General features: G+C 42.9%; 1 protein-coding gene across 3 annotated transcripts in view; it reads left to right on the forward strand.

Moving 5' to 3' along the window:
- The window catches only part of GRM4 (glutamate metabotropic receptor 4), a 368,710-nt gene that overhangs the window by 58,264 nt on the left and 293,717 nt on the right, over positions 1–16,729 (forward strand). For all 3 annotated transcript variants that reach the window (XM_072997425.2, XM_078392715.1, XM_078392716.1), the window contains one exon: positions 5,599–6,564. In XM_072997425.2, coding sequence (XP_072853526.1) covers positions 6,034–6,564 — 531 coding nt within the window. In that variant the 5' untranslated portion in view covers positions 5,599–6,033. The remainder of the gene's footprint in view (positions 1–5,598; positions 6,565–16,729) is intronic.

Here is a 16,729-nt window from a genome sequence, read left to right on the forward strand (position 1 = left end):
TACTTTCCCAACATCAGGGTCTTTTCCAGGGAGTCTTCTCTTCTCATGAGATGCCATGGTTTGTTTCCTGTGGAGGAACTCTAACACAGACAATGGATCCATTCTTATGCTGCAGCCCTCTGGGTGTTTACATACAAACAAATCTCACTAAGTTCAATAAGAGTCACTTCTCAATGTGTGCCTTTCTCACTATAGTCTTTAGGCCTGGGTGGGCAAATGACAATCTTTCAAATGTTGCTAGACTACAGGTCCCAGCAGCCATAAGCAGCATAGACAGTGGAGAGGAGCTCCAGGAGTTTCAACCTGACAACATCTTGAGGGTCATGCCTTGGTCCACCTTGACTTTAGGGAGCATTTTTTTGTGGCTTGTGACTTAATTCCAAGGAAACAGCTATCTCCACTTTTTCCCCTGGACACTGATTTGTATCTGCCATTTAGTGTAAATGTAAGAGGCCTTGCATCCACTTACATCCATATTTTGGGACTTTCCATGCCCAGCTTCTGTGCTTCTTTATAACATGTGTGGTTTGTGCTAGTCTTTCTTCTTCAGTATTCCAGTTTCCTGTCTTTCTTTCTACCTTTGAATCCTCTATACCAGAAGGAAACTTATTTGGGTGGAGAAGAGGATGACAATCTATTGCTATCTCTTTGGGCTGAATGACGTCCCAGAATATGGCCACACTCCAGACATCATTTTATTCTTACTTCACCTATGAAGGTCACTTGGTTGCACGTGAGCTTGTTCCCAACTGAGAAAATCAAAGATATATTGAATTTGCCTCGTCCAAGGTGCCAGCTGCAAGGGTGCAATAGGAGTCAAAACAAAGGAGTTAGTTGAGTTTCACATGAACCTTCTCTAGTTCAAGAAAGCCCATGTGCTGTGACATCAGGTCCCCAGATGAGGAGCTGGCGGCAGGAACAATAACTCAGCCAGCGCTTTGGCTGGGGCCCCAGGTTAGCTTGCTCCCTCCCTTAAGAAGGATGCAGAATGGGTAAAACACAAAACACATTTGGGGATGATCCTTGCTGTTCTCTTTGATCAATAACTGGAAATGATAGCAGGGATTTCACTGCATTCTTTTTGTCTTCCTAACTGGGGGCTGAGATGAGAGGCATACAAAGGGCTTTGTGTCCTACTGTTATTGCTGTTATCTGAACATCTCGGTATCATAAGGCAAGTCTTTCAATGGAGTCCCCAGATCAAATGGGGAATTTTTGTGGCCTGCAGTAGGTTTAGATGGGCAAGTTCTCCAGCTCTATACTAGCCTTTTTTGAATAGTCTAGTGCCTCTGAGCTGGAAGATGTGTCATGTTAGTGCAATGTTCACACTTTTCAATCAAAGAGATGCTGGAATTTCTTGTTCCCTTGAGGTGGAAGGCCAGAAGGCTTTGACCTAAAAATTGCTTTCTGCTGCTAATAACAACCTCCCTCTCAAGGGAGTGTGCTTATGGACAGGCATCAACGTTAAGCAACGATCCTGTTTTGTTTTCTGTACTCTTCTGAGCTTTTATTAGAGTTTGTTGTGTACTCAGAAAGGGAGGAAGAGATTTTTCTGGAAGGTCATTCCATTAAAAAGTTGAATGTAGAGATAGTTGAGGCCTGAAAGTAAGGCTTGTAAACAATGACGCTTTAAATGGTCCTTTTAATTCTTTATGGTGCTCCAAAATGGCTATTACCTCATTCAACTAGGCAGAGAGAAAAAATGAAACAAAATGGTTTGCCTAAGGTCATGCAGGATAACAGTGGCAAAACAAGGAGGGGTAGCGTGCAATGCAATATGTGGTAGGGCGAGGGATAGCCCAAGTGCTTTGATGCCTCAGGCAAAGGACAAGATGTTCACACCACCAGTTCATTTGTATACAGAACCTGATCAGTCTGACAGCTGAATTTTACTAGCAATAGTGACAGGACACTCTGTTTTGCTGTGCCAGAGGGCAGTGGAGTGGCTTAGTGGATTCAGGGCGCTTTGCTTGGCACATGGAATCCTGGCCTTCAATGCCTCATCGCTTGTCATTTCCCACTATTTGCTCACTGATTGCTTAGACAAATGGCATGATACAGCACCAACAGCATGTGCCACCTATATAAATTGCAGTGGCTGCTTCTTAGCCTTCTCAGTCAGGACCAAATTCAGTTTTTAAGAAGAATGAGTATTTGTTACAATTAGCCTACTTTAGGATTTTCTCAGAGATAATGCTTTAGTAATCTGACTTGCAAATTAAACCTGTGTTTACCTTCCAGAGAACAGTTACAAAACAAGAAGCACTAAACATAAGACACATATGTGCACAGAATCACATGTTGTGGCAAACAGGAGTGTATTCATCATCGCTTATGGGAGCAACTCTTTTCAACCTACACTAAATTTACTGATGAGTTGGACTCTCAGACAGAGGCTGTTCAGAATCATGTTGTCTGTGAATTACTGAGAGAAGGTGAACTAGATGAGTTGGCTGGCCAGCGAAGCCCAGACTAGCAAGAAGCAAGCCTCCCTGGCCTCTGGGCTCTTAGTTCAGGAAGGTGGAAGAGGCCAGCAATACATGTCGGACAGCTGTGAGGTGGAAGAAGCCTTCTTATTCTGCCCAAGGCAAGGGACACCACTGGGTGGAGCCAGGAACTGTAAGAAGTAGAGATGGGCACAAACTCAGAGTTTGGTGGAGGTTCATTTCTTGGACAAACAGGCGTTCACTGGTTACCAGCCTGCCTCCTTTGGTGGGTGCCCACTTAGAGAAAGTGCAACCAGCTTCTTTGCTCTGTCTCCTCCAGGCTCTTCCCCTGAGTGGGCACCCACCAGAGGAGGCAGGGCTGGGAACAGCAGAAAATGTTTTTGGCTGAGAAACAAACTGGCACAAACCACCAAAACAGCTGTTTGTGCCTATCTCTAGTGAGAAGTTCATATGGCCTGGGATTAAGGTAGAAACTGGCAGGAAAAGGAACGAAAAAAGTGGTGAGAGCATGTCCTGTGGGTGACATGCCACCCCATCTGTTTTGCATCCTGCTTCCCCATAACCAATTACCTGCTGTAATATCAAATTTTGGCAGCATCAGAGGAGTAAATAAGCCATCGATTTACCTGTACAGTCAGCTAAATGGAAGCACATTTCAGCCTTAAACAAGCAATACCTCCCCGCATGCCTCATTTTAGAAGTAAGCTATGCTTTCAAAAAGTGTTGCTGCCATGGATGTACTGCCACAACTCAGCACTGATGGAGATGGGGGTATGATTCTCAGTGGGTTCAGAGAAGCATTGTGACCTTTACTCTCAGAAGCTGCCCACATTGAAGCACTGAGGAGATGCTTCAGGAAGAAAAAGCTGCCTGTGGGAAGTGGGTGTGATATTAGTAGTGAGGAAAGACAGAGGGCGCTAGTATTGGTGAGGAAAAGAGCTTGGCCCATGTCTGGAGTAGCCTTAGGATCTTAAACTGCCATGCAAGAAACAAAAACAAAAACAAAACAAAACAAAACTGTGGCGTAGGAAACTTGGCTTTACCTTAACTTCCAGAACACATTCAGCTTCAAGATATACTGTGGCTGGTAGTCATAATAAATATGTCAATCTGTTTCTGCTTCACATCAGTGGATAATAGTTTCTTTTCTCTCTTTTTTCTTTTCTAATGATCATCACTGCACCTTTGCTGTTAAGTGTAACTGACACCCAGGGGATAAATCAAAACGTTGAAATTTATGGAGCTTAGCCTCCTTGTATTATGAAATTCTGAATTCCTGTTATGAAATTCTAAATTTCAGACATAGGTATTAACCTGAAATCAACCCCAGCTGGCCCATAAGAGCCTGTGGGGTTTCATTCACCATTGAGTTTAAATGGCTCACCTTTCGGTCAGAAACTCCATCACACATTATTTCTTTTTTATGCTTCTGCTCAGTGGAGGGCTATATTTCACAGGAAGAGTGCATGCTTTGCATATAGGAGGTCCTATGCGCTGTCCCTGGTATCTCCTAGCATGCCTAGGAAAAACATCTGCCCAAACACCTGCATAGCTGCTACCAACCATGCAGGGCACTGGTGTGATTGGAAGAAAATCTCTTTTTAAAAAACCCTGCTAGGTTGCAGGGTTTTAAAGAATATTTTCTAATATTCTAATATTCTAATATATACAAATGCTCTGCACTAAAAGAAGGTGCCAGCCAGCCAGCCACCTAGCTAGCAAGCAAGACAGCTAGATTTTCTTCTTGCTTATAGCCTACATCAGTGGTGCTTTCTCTATAAGAGTCAATAGTCCTTAGCCATTCTATGGTGTCAGTTCAGTTTTGAATCTGCCTTGGTTCTGTGACAAACTCCTCTCTCTATGCCTGCTGTCTCATCTAAATTGTCCTGGCAAAAGTACATCTTTTAAGGCATTTGCAAGGTTTTCTGCATACTCATAATGTTTCCTTTCACAATGTTCCATCTCCAACTCATAACATGTGTCTAATCCCACTCCCTTTCCCAACACTAGGTCTATGGCTTTTCCAACTGAGAGTTTTTCTCAACAGCATTTAGTTGTCCACCAGCATGTTAAAATCCTGCCAGGTTGGCTAACAGTCTGATTTAAAGCTGCTTGTAGAGTTGTGTTCTGCATTTTTAAAATGGTGTTAATTTGAGTAAAGACTACTTCAGTCAGTACATCACTCCTGAGAGAGGGCTGTGATTAACTATGAGTGTCCTTGATCTTCACCTAGTAGACATAAGGTCTCCAAAACAGATGGATAAGCTAGCAGTTCTTTGGCAACGTCTTCTAATCTTGCAATATTTTGTTCAGCACCTTATGCAAAGACCAATGCTCTTCCTGTGCTATTCTTATGAGCTGCACAGGGACCCAAGTAGAAGCACTTTATTTTCACCCGCCCTTGTCTTGGCTACTAGTTGATTATCCGTGCTGGGGAGGAGATTCCTCCTTAGGGGTTCTGTAGAGATGTTGTAGAGGGTTTGTAAGGCTTTGTTCAAGTCTCCATGTGAGCTGCTTTGCACTTGCTCTTTATCCACAGAATGAGGTCCTTGAAGGGGTCAGAGTAGCATTTTGGGGGGATCATTTGCTTAAGAAGCACCCTCACCATGTGGTTGTGTATTTAATACCTTGACGATGTCTGATTTTATTGATTGATGTCGCTGGCAACTCACAAGCCTTCCATTTGTTACCTGGTAGCCAACCTTCTGGTGATGAGCTTCTTTGTACTGTCATTCCTGGGTGATGACAGCCACAAAATCCATCCCCGGAGCCTTACCATTCTGGCAGAAACTCAGTGGGCATAATCTTCATTCATCCTTTCTTCCCCAAGGAGGATGTCATGTTGGCTTTCACACATCTTGATGTGGTATGTAGCTCAGCAGGCTTCCACTGGTATGAACTTGCTCCAGGTCCATAAAGTAAATAGGAAACTCGGAGTTTTCAGATGAGATTTTTTTGTCTCCCCCCGTGTTATCATTGTACAAATATTGTTTCTCTCAAAGCAGGATGAAAATTCTGGTCAAGTGAATTGTGAAGCTTATTGTGCAGTAACATCACCATTCTGTCAAGCTTCCTTATAAAATATTCGAATAACTAATGTGCCCTGTTAATGCATCAATTTGATTTTCTTTCTTTTTCTTTCCCTTTCAAGGACTGTGGACAAAGGAAAAAGGGGAATTTCCACCCCATCTTCTCATGAGAAGTTATGCAAAGCCTGGAGCCCTCCTTTAGTTGTGTGGTTGCAGTATTCCAAGAGGCTGACAAAGGGAACTTGTAAAAGCCTCCAAAGTCGCAGTAGCATCTCATTCCACACATCCTGCCTTGGAATGGATACCGAAGTAGACTGGAAATCTTGACAAAAAAGTAACTGTTAAGGAGAGGGACAAAGAACCATGGTTTCTCCCCTTCACAAGACCAGCACTCCATTGTCCTCTTTGCTCTCCTCCCTTTGAAGGGTTCTTTCACCTCAGAAGGTTTTCAGTGCGGTACAACTAAGTTAAGAAGGCTGCAGGTTTTGGTGGCAGACTTCTTGACTTCCATGGGTCTTTAGGCTGGCAAGGCTGCATTTCAAGGTTTTTTTTTGGCAATGGTTGGGAAGAACGGGGGCTCTTTGTGCATGGAGCAACTCTCCTTCTGCTTACTCCTGAGTGTCTGCTGCAGCTGGTGGCATCAGCCAGTCAGCTCCGCCAAACCCAAAGGCCAAGGACACCCTCACATGAACTCTATCCGCATTGATGGGGACATCACCTTAGGAGGCCTCTTCCCTGTCCATGGGAGGGGCTCAGAAGGCAAGGCCTGTGGGGAACTGAAGAAAGAGAAGGGGATTCACCGGCTTGAGGCTATGCTTTTTGCTCTGGACAGAATCAACAACGATCCAGATTTACTTCCAAATATTACCTTAGGGGCTCGTATCTTGGACACCTGTTCTCGAGATACCCATGCTTTGGAGCAGTCCCTGACCTTTGTCCAGGCTCTCATTGAGAAGGATAGTACGGAGGTTCGCTGTGTTAATGGTGGGCCTCCCATCATCACCAAGCCAGAGCGTGTGGTGGGGGTGATTGGAGCATCTGGCAGCTCTGTTTCCATTATGGTGGCCAACATCTTGCGGCTCTTCAAGGTAAGACTGAGATCTACCTCTCCACTAAGTTTGAACCCCAGATCCTCTCCAGCTTTTATCTGCACAAGATAGTTTGCAGTTCAAATCCCTTCCTTCTTTTGTTCTACCTGCTAAATAACTGCCAGTGACCCTTTTCCACTAAGATCCTTAAAATGGGAGTATCCCTCCACTTTTGTATCTCCCACGTGCAAAGAGGCAAAGCTGTTGAGTTAATTTTGAGATACAGAAGGGTGTTTCTTAGAGTGGAGATGGGTGGAGGGAATTATAGAGTTTGTTTGACAGCTGAGAGGAATATTCATGCTGCGTGTTATCCCAGAAAATGCCGTGGGAAGGAAAAGGGGTTGGGAAAATGAGCAATATTCAACCATAGCATTTCTAAACCAGCATGAGTGGAAAGGCCCTTTTGTCATGCACATGGTAATTTAAACCATGGGGGCTATAGTCATTTCAAAGGGCATATGAGAGATATCCTCTGGGCCTGGTTTACACTTCAGTGCCAGGATATCCAGAATTCTCATACTTTATCTTCCTAAATTTGATATTACAAAGGTGGCCCCCAGTTGTTTCTGAAACTACAGTGTTAATAGCACACTTCTATGCAATTTTATTTCAGAATACTTCAGTATAGTTTTGCAAACATATCATGGGTGAGGGAGGAATATTTTAGAGAAGCGAAGGGGAACAAATGGCTCTCCAGATGTTGGTGAACTGTTGGATGATGGGAGTTGCAGTCTGTCCCTTGTTTTATCCCAGTAAAAAAAAAAAATGCGTTTAGAATGTCAGAGAAATAAGATTACTCATTCTTGTGTGGTAGACTCCTCTCTGGAGAGAGCACACCTGATGTTGCTGGCATGTTTTTAATTCCTTTGTGAAAAAGCAGCAAATCCAATATGAAAACATGAGTGTCTGTTTGCATAATGGGAAGAAGCACTGACTAAATTTAGATCAAAGATCAGAAGTTAAAGAAACATTGGTGTCAAGCCTGACTGTGGATTACATTATAGCTATGCCTGTAGTATTTAACATCCTAGCCTGTTGCTCATAAAAAAACAGGATACCACCTTTTGCCCTCCTCAGTCAACAATTAGCTGGTCAAAGATGTAACATTAAAAGGTCCTTGCTAAGGGCTGTTTTCTGCCAGTGCTTTCCTGTGCATCTTCTGTACTGCAAACTGCAAACTATTTCTAATTCCTTGTGGCATCTCTATTATGGAAGTAGCTCCTTTTGAAGTGTTTTCAGAATAGATTATTATTCTCTGTATATAGAGGAACAGTTTCTGGGAAAGGTCACGTATTACCTACTTTTACCTTGGGATTTTTCTAAGGACTGACACAGCTGTTTATAGTTTTTCTAAACCTGTAGTCAAGCATCATATGGTATGAAACACAACTCCAAATCCTGTGATTCTCATTCTGCTCTTTTAAAGAAAGGCTTTCGTAGTGGGCCTGTTCCTGATGAGGACCATTGCATGGAATGAAAGTGGTTATGCCCCCCCCCGCTCCCTTCCCGTGTTCTAACTATGAATGAATGAATTTATGTACTATGGTCAGGTGACCAGCTCATAAAACATATTTATGGCCAAAATATACAAAATGCAGTTTAAAAATGTATAGTCAGTTCATAAAACATATTATGTGGCCCTAAACGGTTTGGGACCTCGATACTTGGCGGAACGCCTGCTCCCACCAAGATCTACCCGGACCACCCGCGCAAGCCAGGAGGTGAGGATGAGGAGCCTGACGTCGAGGGAGGCCCGGGGGGAAAAGACTCGGAACCAGGCCTTCTCGGTGGTGGCTCCTCACCTTTGGAACAATCTCCCTCCTGAGATTCACGCAGCCCCTACGCTGGGTACATTTAAAACCAAACTAAAAACATGGCTTTACATCCAGGCCTTCCCTCCTGCCAGCATTTAACTTCCTTTCTCTTGGCTATCTATCATTTATCATATTTTGGAATGTTTTGTTACTAATGATGTCAATGATTTATATTATTTTAATTGTATATATGTTTGTTGTTAGCCCCCCAGAGTGGTAGAATATACTAGATGGGCGGGATATAAATCAATCAATCAATCAATCAATCAAACAAACAAACAAACAAACAAACAAACAAATATGTGGTTAAAATATACAAAATGCAATTAAAAAAAATGTACAGCCAGTTCATAAAACATACTATATAGTTAAAATATGCAAAATGTAATTAAAAGTGTGCAAGAAATAATTAATTGTGTACTGGTTGTAAAATATGGGGAGAATCAAATACAGCATTTTATAGCTATCCTCTAAACCATTGGATCATCTAGGGCAGTGGTTCTTAACCTTGGGTTACTCAGGTGTTTTTGGACTGCAACTCCCAGAAGCCTTCACCACCAGCTGTGCTGGCCAGGGTTTCTGGGAGTTGCAGTTCAAAAACACCTGAGTAACCCAAGGTTAAGAACCACTGGTCTAGGGCAAGCTGGACAGGGTCTTTGGGTTTTAGGGAGTCCTTCCTACATATTTGTAAAGATCTGTAAATATTTCCTCCCTTCAGTTGGGACCACACCATTTCTCTACACTAGACAATAAACCACCATGCTAAACCTCATGCTAAAACCAGTTCTAACTAAAAATCTCTCTCTCCTATAAGCAGCTGGAGGAGGGGAACACAACAGTATAAGGGGATGGGATTTTCAGTGGGAAAATGGTGCAGTGAAATAAAAATAACTATTTTCCATGGCATTGTGATCCCAATCTAGATTTTAAAAACAACCACCCATGGGTGTTTCTTCTAGGTTGTTTTTTGTTTGTTTGTTTTAAAGAGGATGGATTGGTGGGAAAGAATTCAATAATTTGAGGATAAGAAATAAGAACATTCTCAAGGGCCACCCATTCCTCAGCTCTCATAAGAATTAAAGTGGTTGGGTTCATCACAGTTTGGACAGCTTGCTCTTCTGAACTGCGATTCCCAGAATCCCCCAGCCAGTGCAGATTCTGTGGACTGCAGTCCAGCCAAAAAGCCTGGAACTGAAAAGAGGCTGGAGAAAACAGCCACAATTGTAGGAAGCTCCTATCAGTTGCATAACATTTCAGGTCTCAGCCATCCAGGTAGACTATGAATAACTTCACAAACAGAATATGATATTACCATGTACAAAGATGTCATGCTCTGTAGTTACTCTTTGTGTGAAAGGGGCCAGGGAAATTCACAGGTGCATTGGCAATCCTAACAAAAGCTTCCTCTGTAGCTGCAAATGTCAGAAGCTGCCCCTTTCCATCCCAGCAGGAATGAACTTTTGTGATAAGTAAAATGTTTGAGTAGTGGTACTAAAGACCATTCAGGGATCTTGCAACGACTTTTCTCTTCTACCAGGTTCCAAAAATGTGAATTTCAACCATTTTTAATGACTTGGATGGTAATACTTTTGTTGAGTGACTGTTTCAAAGGTGTCATTTTAATTAACATTGTTGCTTATGAATTCTGAAGGTTGTTGGCAAAGACATATTAAAGCATTTGCATTTCTATTAGCAGCTGTAATTCTGATATGAAAATGAGACACAGAATGGACGCATTCTTAGCAAGTAGCCCAGCAAGTCTTTTGCATGCCCATTTGAAATTAAATGCTATTGAGTTCAGTGGAACTTACTCTGTGATAAGTATATTTCGGACAAAATCCTCTTGTCTAAAGGTGTAACTTTTAGATGCAAATTGTCATAAGTTAAGAAATCTCCTCCTTAAAGGGGCATGGTGGCGCTGTGGGTTAAACTGCAGAAGCGTCTGTGCTGTAAGGTCTGTAGATCTTCAGCTGTAAGATCGAATCCACATGATGGAGTGAGCACCCGTCACTTGTCCCAGCTCCTGCCAATCTAGTGGTTCGGAAGCATGCAAATGCGAGTAGATAAATAGGGACCACCTCAGTGGGAAGGTAACAGCATTCCATGTCTAAGTCGCACTGGCCATGTGAGCACAGAAGATTGTCTTCTGACAAAACGCTGGTTCTACGGCTTGGAAAGGGGGATGAGCACCGCCTCCTAGAGTCGAACATGACTGGACAAACATTTTCAAGAGGAACCTTTACCTAAGAAATCTCCATAAGCATTATCTATTGTATGCCTGGTTGTGTGATTCATTATGTAACAGATTATGTCTATGGGTATTTCTTAACTTAATGGCAATTACGCTATTGATTTAAATGTGCAATAAGATTTCCGCCATAGAACTGCAATTTTGGGTACAATATTGTTACAATTTGATGATTCTAAATTTATGGGTTCTGGCTTATAGAAGTCTAAAGGAAAGGGTAAGAATTTCATTTCCTTTTGGTTTTGATCAATATTTACCAAAATCCACAGATTCCATTGTATTTGGAAAAGAAAAAACTTTAGATAGAAACACCCCCCCCCCCCATATTGGAGAAACCAGAATTAACAGATTTCTTCATCCAGGGCTTTTGATGCTTAATAAAGAAACAGACTAGCTCAGCCAATTCAGGCAAGGAGACTGTTGTGCAGTGGGATAGGTGGCACGCCAGCAGAATCTCTGTTTTATCCTGCGTATCTATAGAGGCACTCAAACCCAGCAGCCTGTGGGACAGGGCTCCTGGTAAGGTGACTGAATTTCAATAGACGATTACAGCTCCTCCTCTCCACCCCCTAGGTCCGGCCTGTTGCTTTGCAGGTGGACAGAGCTGAGAAAGATAAATTCCTCAGGCTTCATCCAAACCAGGACACTGTAATACAAGCCAGCACTGGTTAGGCCTCACCTTGAGTGTTGTGTCCAGTTCTGGACACCACACTTCAAGAAGGATGCTAACAAATTGAAATAAGTTCAGAGGAGGGTGACAAGGATGTTCAGGGGGCTGGAAGCCAAGCCTTATGAAGAAAGGTTGAAAGAATTGGGCATGTTTAGCCTTGAGAAAAGAAGACCGAGGGGTGATATGACAGCACTTTTCAAATATTTGAAAAGCTGTTATACAGAGGAGGGGCAGGATCTGTTCTTGATCATCCTAGAGTGCAGGACACGCAACAATGGGTTCAAGCTAAAGGAAGCCAGATTTCAATTGAATATCAGGAAAAACTTCCTAACTGTTACAGCAGTATGACAGTGGAACCAGTTTCCTCGGGAGTTGAAGAGTGCTCTAAAACTGGAGGCATTCAAGAAAAACCTAGATAATCACCTGGAAGATATGCTTTGATTGTATTCCTGCCCTGAGCAGGGGGTTGGACCTGATGACCTTGTAGGCCCCTTCCAACTGTTCTCTGATTCTATTATTCTAAGCCAGGTCAGCATGTTCAGCCAGGATCAAATCCTGGATATTAGCTATCTGACCTTTCACTAATCTGGGATTTAGCAACAGCACCTTCAATCCAGTAGAGTTGCCATTAGCGCTATCCGGGCTATTTGATTTGTGAGACAGTTGTGTGTGAGCAACCAGCACTCTATTTTCCCATGTCCACCTCCCATGGTGTTGTTGATGTCTCCCAGAGGTGGGATTGACCCGGTTCGCACCGGTTCCATAGAGGTGGTTGTTATTTTTTATTTTAGTTCGGAGATCCGGTTACTGGCCTGAGATGAATGAAGCCGGAGGAGCCAGGTGACCAGCGACGAGCGGGGGAGGGAGGGGGGCTATGTGTTTTTTTTTCAAGTTAAAGACAACTAAGGCTGTTGCTCTGACAATTTGAGGAGACAAATGGCAGGCTTACTCAAAAACAGGAAGACAGCTATCAGTTTTTTAACACTAGTAAGATTTACCATCAGGCTAGGGTTGAAGAAAGCAGATCAGCATATCAAAGGGGAATCGAAACTATCCACACATTCAGGCTGGGGGCTGGAGAGACTGCGAGGAGGAGGAGGAAGAGGAGGAGGAGGAGGAGGAGGAGGAGGAGGAGGGACTAAAGCATACTAATCAAGGATTTGTGACCAGCATCTTCAAGAGGACTGTGTTGAGATAGGTTTAAGTTTCAAGCTTTCATTTTTGAGATTATTCAAGTAAGTAAGTATAATACATAAAAGGCAAACTATGTTTGAGCATAAAGCTGGCTTTTTATTAAATATTTCCCTGCCTTAGCTGTTTGCCATGCAGTCTTGACTCTGGCAGGCAAAGACTTTTGTGGTAGGCTTTTTTAACATGTAAACTGCTGTGGAGAAATGGAGGGAGGGAAATGAAATGGGATTGCTTTTTAAAATTTTTATCATGTAAAATATATTTTCAAAATTATTTCAACAGGATTCCCTTTAGAACCTTTTAGCATTTATGTATTATTGCATCTTTATGCTGCCTTATAGTGGGATGTAAAAAAAAATATTTATCATTGTGTCAGGGTTTGTGAACCACTGGAGACACTCTGCAGGGAGAAAGATGGGTTAAAAATAAAAACAAACAAACAAACAACCCGAGGCTCCAGGGTTTTAAAAAAACTGATACTTCTATTTTTTGAAAGAAATAAATACCTGAACTTTGGAGAAAAAAGGTCAGAAGCCTGTTGGTGATTAATTAGTTATTTAGATTTTCAGGGAGGGAACATGCCACTTTTTCCATTGGTATGCGGAAATCTAGTATTTAGGATCTATGGAAAAACTAATGGGGAACCAGGCTCTATCAGGTATTATATTTTATTATGATTGTAAAAAATTTAAAAGTGGCTAAGGGCATCTATTTGCAAAGGCTTTCACGGCTGGGATCTGATGGTTGTTGTGGGTTTTTCAGGAAGAACAATTTTCAGAACACGGCCAAAGAGCCCGAAAAAAACCCACAACAAACAATTAAGGGAATAACCTTTCAACTTTCTGGAACTGGCAGTTAGATGCATAAAAAACCTGTTGTTGCTGTTATTGTTATGTGTCGTCAAATTCCCCCCTACTTAGGGTGCCCCTAGGAATGAGCAATCTCCAACATGGCTTGGCCTCAACAGCCCTGCCCATCTATTGCAAACTCAAGCTTGTGGTTTCATTAGGAAGTAGGTCCATCTTGCATTTAGCCTTCCTCTTTTCCTGCTGCCTTCCACATTACCAAGTATTATGGTCTTTTTCAATCTATGCCTGCCTTCTCATGATGTGCCCAAAGTAATACAGCCTCAGGGTTTTTTTTTTGTTTTTTTTTTTGCCTCTGGAGATAATTTAGGCTTAATTGGATCTAGAACCCAATTACTCATATTTTTTGGCAGTCCAGGGTATCTGCCATACGATCCGATCAGGCCAAGGGTGTCTGCAAAGATGATTGAATTTTTGTTAATTGGGATAGTCCTCTTTGAAGAGCCACATGTCAGCATGCTGTTTTAAGCTTCTGTTTTTGCAACGTTGCCCCTTTGCGCTGTCCTCAACAGCCCTGCACAGCTGGTGCAAACTCAACCTTGTGGGTTCTTTGATGGTGTCAATCCATCTCACATTTGGTTTTCCTCTTTTCCTGTTGCCTCCAACTTTTCTACAGAACCTGGAATGGGGAGGGATTAAATGTTGGTGAATTGGGGAGTGGGCGGGAGATGCTTGCGTGGCAGCCTAGTATTGAGTCAACATGTTTTTACAATTATTTGTAAGAAAAAGTGACTCATTTGAAAACAAGATGAAAAGAGCAGAACCCACAAGCTGCAAAAAAAGCATACATTTCATAAATAAATAACTGGCCAATGGGTTTCTCTGGCCACTGTTTTGAGGGAGATCGTAACCCTGTCTTTGTGGTTGGTGCAGGATTCTGGGAGTTGTAGTCCCCCCATTAAGGGCATTTATTTGCAAAGCTTTCACGGCTGGGGTCTGATGGTTGTTGTGGGTTTTTTGGGCTCGTTGGCCGTGTTCTGAAGGTTGTTCTTCCTAACGTCTCACCACAGAGACTGGAAGAAATGTTAGGAAGAACAACCTTCAGAACATGGCCAAAGAGCCTGAAAAACCCACAACAACCAATTAAGGGAATAACCTTTCAACTTTTTGGAACTGGCAGTTAAATACATACAAAATCTGAGGTTGCTGTTATTGTTATGTATCGTCAAATTCCCCCCTACTTAGGGTGCCCCTAGGAATGAGCAATCTCCAACATGGCCTGGCCTCAACAGCCCTGCCCATCTATTGCAAACTCAAGCTTGTGGTTTCCTTAGGGAGTAGGTCTATCTTGCATTTGGCCTTCCTCTTTCCCTGCTGCCTTCTACCTTTCCCAGTATTATGGTCTTTTTCAATCTATGCCTGCCTTCTCATGATGTGCCCGAAGTAGGACTTTTCCACAGAACCTGGAATGGGGAGGGATTAAATGATTGTGGCATTGTTCAGAGACCAGTTCACATCCCAGGGTGGCAGCCCTCTCTTGCTTGTGCTACAGAAAAAGCTTCATTATTACTATTACTGTTGCTCTGTGGTAAGAACTTTTTTTTTCAGAAGGGGTCAGAGAATTTGAGAGTTATTCTCAAGTTCATCTTCGCTTTACATGTGTGTTACGTGCCATTCAAGATGACCCTAATGGGCCTTTCAAGGCAAGTGAGGTTCTCCTTCTTCTTCCTTCCCTTCTTCCCACACAACTACCTTCCTTGTTTCCCCAGAGCAGGGAATAGAGATTAAACCTGCACTGCATGGGGTTACACAGCACTCTCCTTGAAAACTAAGGCTTGTATTTTAGGACTCTTCCCTGAGGACTTGTGTGGGGCTGAAGGAGAAAAGGGGCAGCAGAGGAGGACAGAGGAGATGAAAATGGAAGGTGGAAATTTGGGGAAGACAGTGGAGGGGGGGGGGGAGTCTTATGTTTTTGGTGAAACTGTGGCATGAAGGAAAAGTGGAAAATGAGAAGAGGAAGCAGCTGCCAGGGCTCTGAGGGAAGCCATCATCACTACCAGCGCCGCCAGCAACACCAACACCCCCAAAGCGACTGACGAGGAGAAGCGGTGGGTGTGGGGTGGAGGGGAAAGATGGAGGAGGAGGAGACCTCAGAGGAGTCAGTAACTGAAGGACCGATTGAGGTGGTGGGGGTGAGGTGGAGTGGCGACAGACTGAAAAGGGACCATACCTTCCAAGCCAGAAGGAAGCGGGGGGGGGGGAAGAGAGAATAACTCCACAACAGGTGTGCAAAGGCGGCCTCCAGGTAACAACAAACAGGGCTATCAGTCATTTCAGGAGCAGGAAAGGGGAGGGAAGCAATTTTTACTGGTGAGCTATAGGGCAAAATAGGAGGTAAAGGGAAGGAGAGATGTGTCAGTTCTCTGTCAAACTTGGTCATAAACACCCACTGTGAGGTGTGTGTTTGTGTGTGTGTTTTTGGCACATGCCCATGGTGAGGGTAACAGCAGCAGTATGCCCAAACAGATGCACTTATCCAGATGTCTTAATTATGTGAGAAGTAGTTGTGATAATAGGCAGTAGGGAGACCACTGTGGAAGAAATCCTCATCAGATCCCACTGTCCTGGGCATTTACTTACTTATTAACATATTTATTTACATATTTATTTACATATTTGCATATTTAAATATTGACTTATTTATTTATTTACTTATTTATTTACTTATTTATTTATTTATTTATCATTAGGACATAGAACCTGTTGTTAATTTAGTTGAATCCCACCACTGATGTCTCCCATCTCCACAGTTGCCCCACCCACTGTAATTTTAATAGCTTCTCCCTGCTCTCAATTCTAACATCCCATCTCCTTTGAAAACACATCCCTCCTCAACAGACAGAAGATCTCACAACAGCAAACAAAGTCAGGCAGGCACAGGACACCCCCCCCAAACTACTTCCTTCTCTCTTCTCCTCCACTCAGGAGCACGGGCAGTAGAAGTTTTCATCTGCTCAACTCTTAGTAATATATTAACTCTGCGAAGGTCGTTGGCACTGCTGAATAAAACATCCCTTTTCATTGTCTTCTGAGAATTGTTTGGCAGAGGTTGACACTTTGTAAAGTCTATGACCCTTTGTGGGAGAGAGAGCACATATATATGGAATCTTTCTAAATGGCATGATAGATTATCATTGCCCGAGAGTTCAGTGATGTTATTGCAGAGCAGAATCATGGATATAGAAGCGCAATATCCCACATTCATAATCTGAAGTTTTCTCTTTTTTAAAGAATTGATTTCATTGTTGTTATTGGTGTTGCAATAAACCTGTGTAAGTCAGTGCAGCTTTGCAGCAGCAACCCTGAGAAAAATATAGAGGTAGAATCTAAGAACTGTACTACTGGAAGGGCCCTCAAGATCATCTACTTCAGATTC

The sequence above is a fragment of the Pogona vitticeps genome, chromosome 4 (assembly GCF_051106095.1).
Source record: "Pogona vitticeps strain Pit_001003342236 chromosome 4, PviZW2.1, whole genome shotgun sequence".
NCBI lineage: Eukaryota > Metazoa > Chordata > Lepidosauria > Squamata > Agamidae > Pogona > Pogona vitticeps.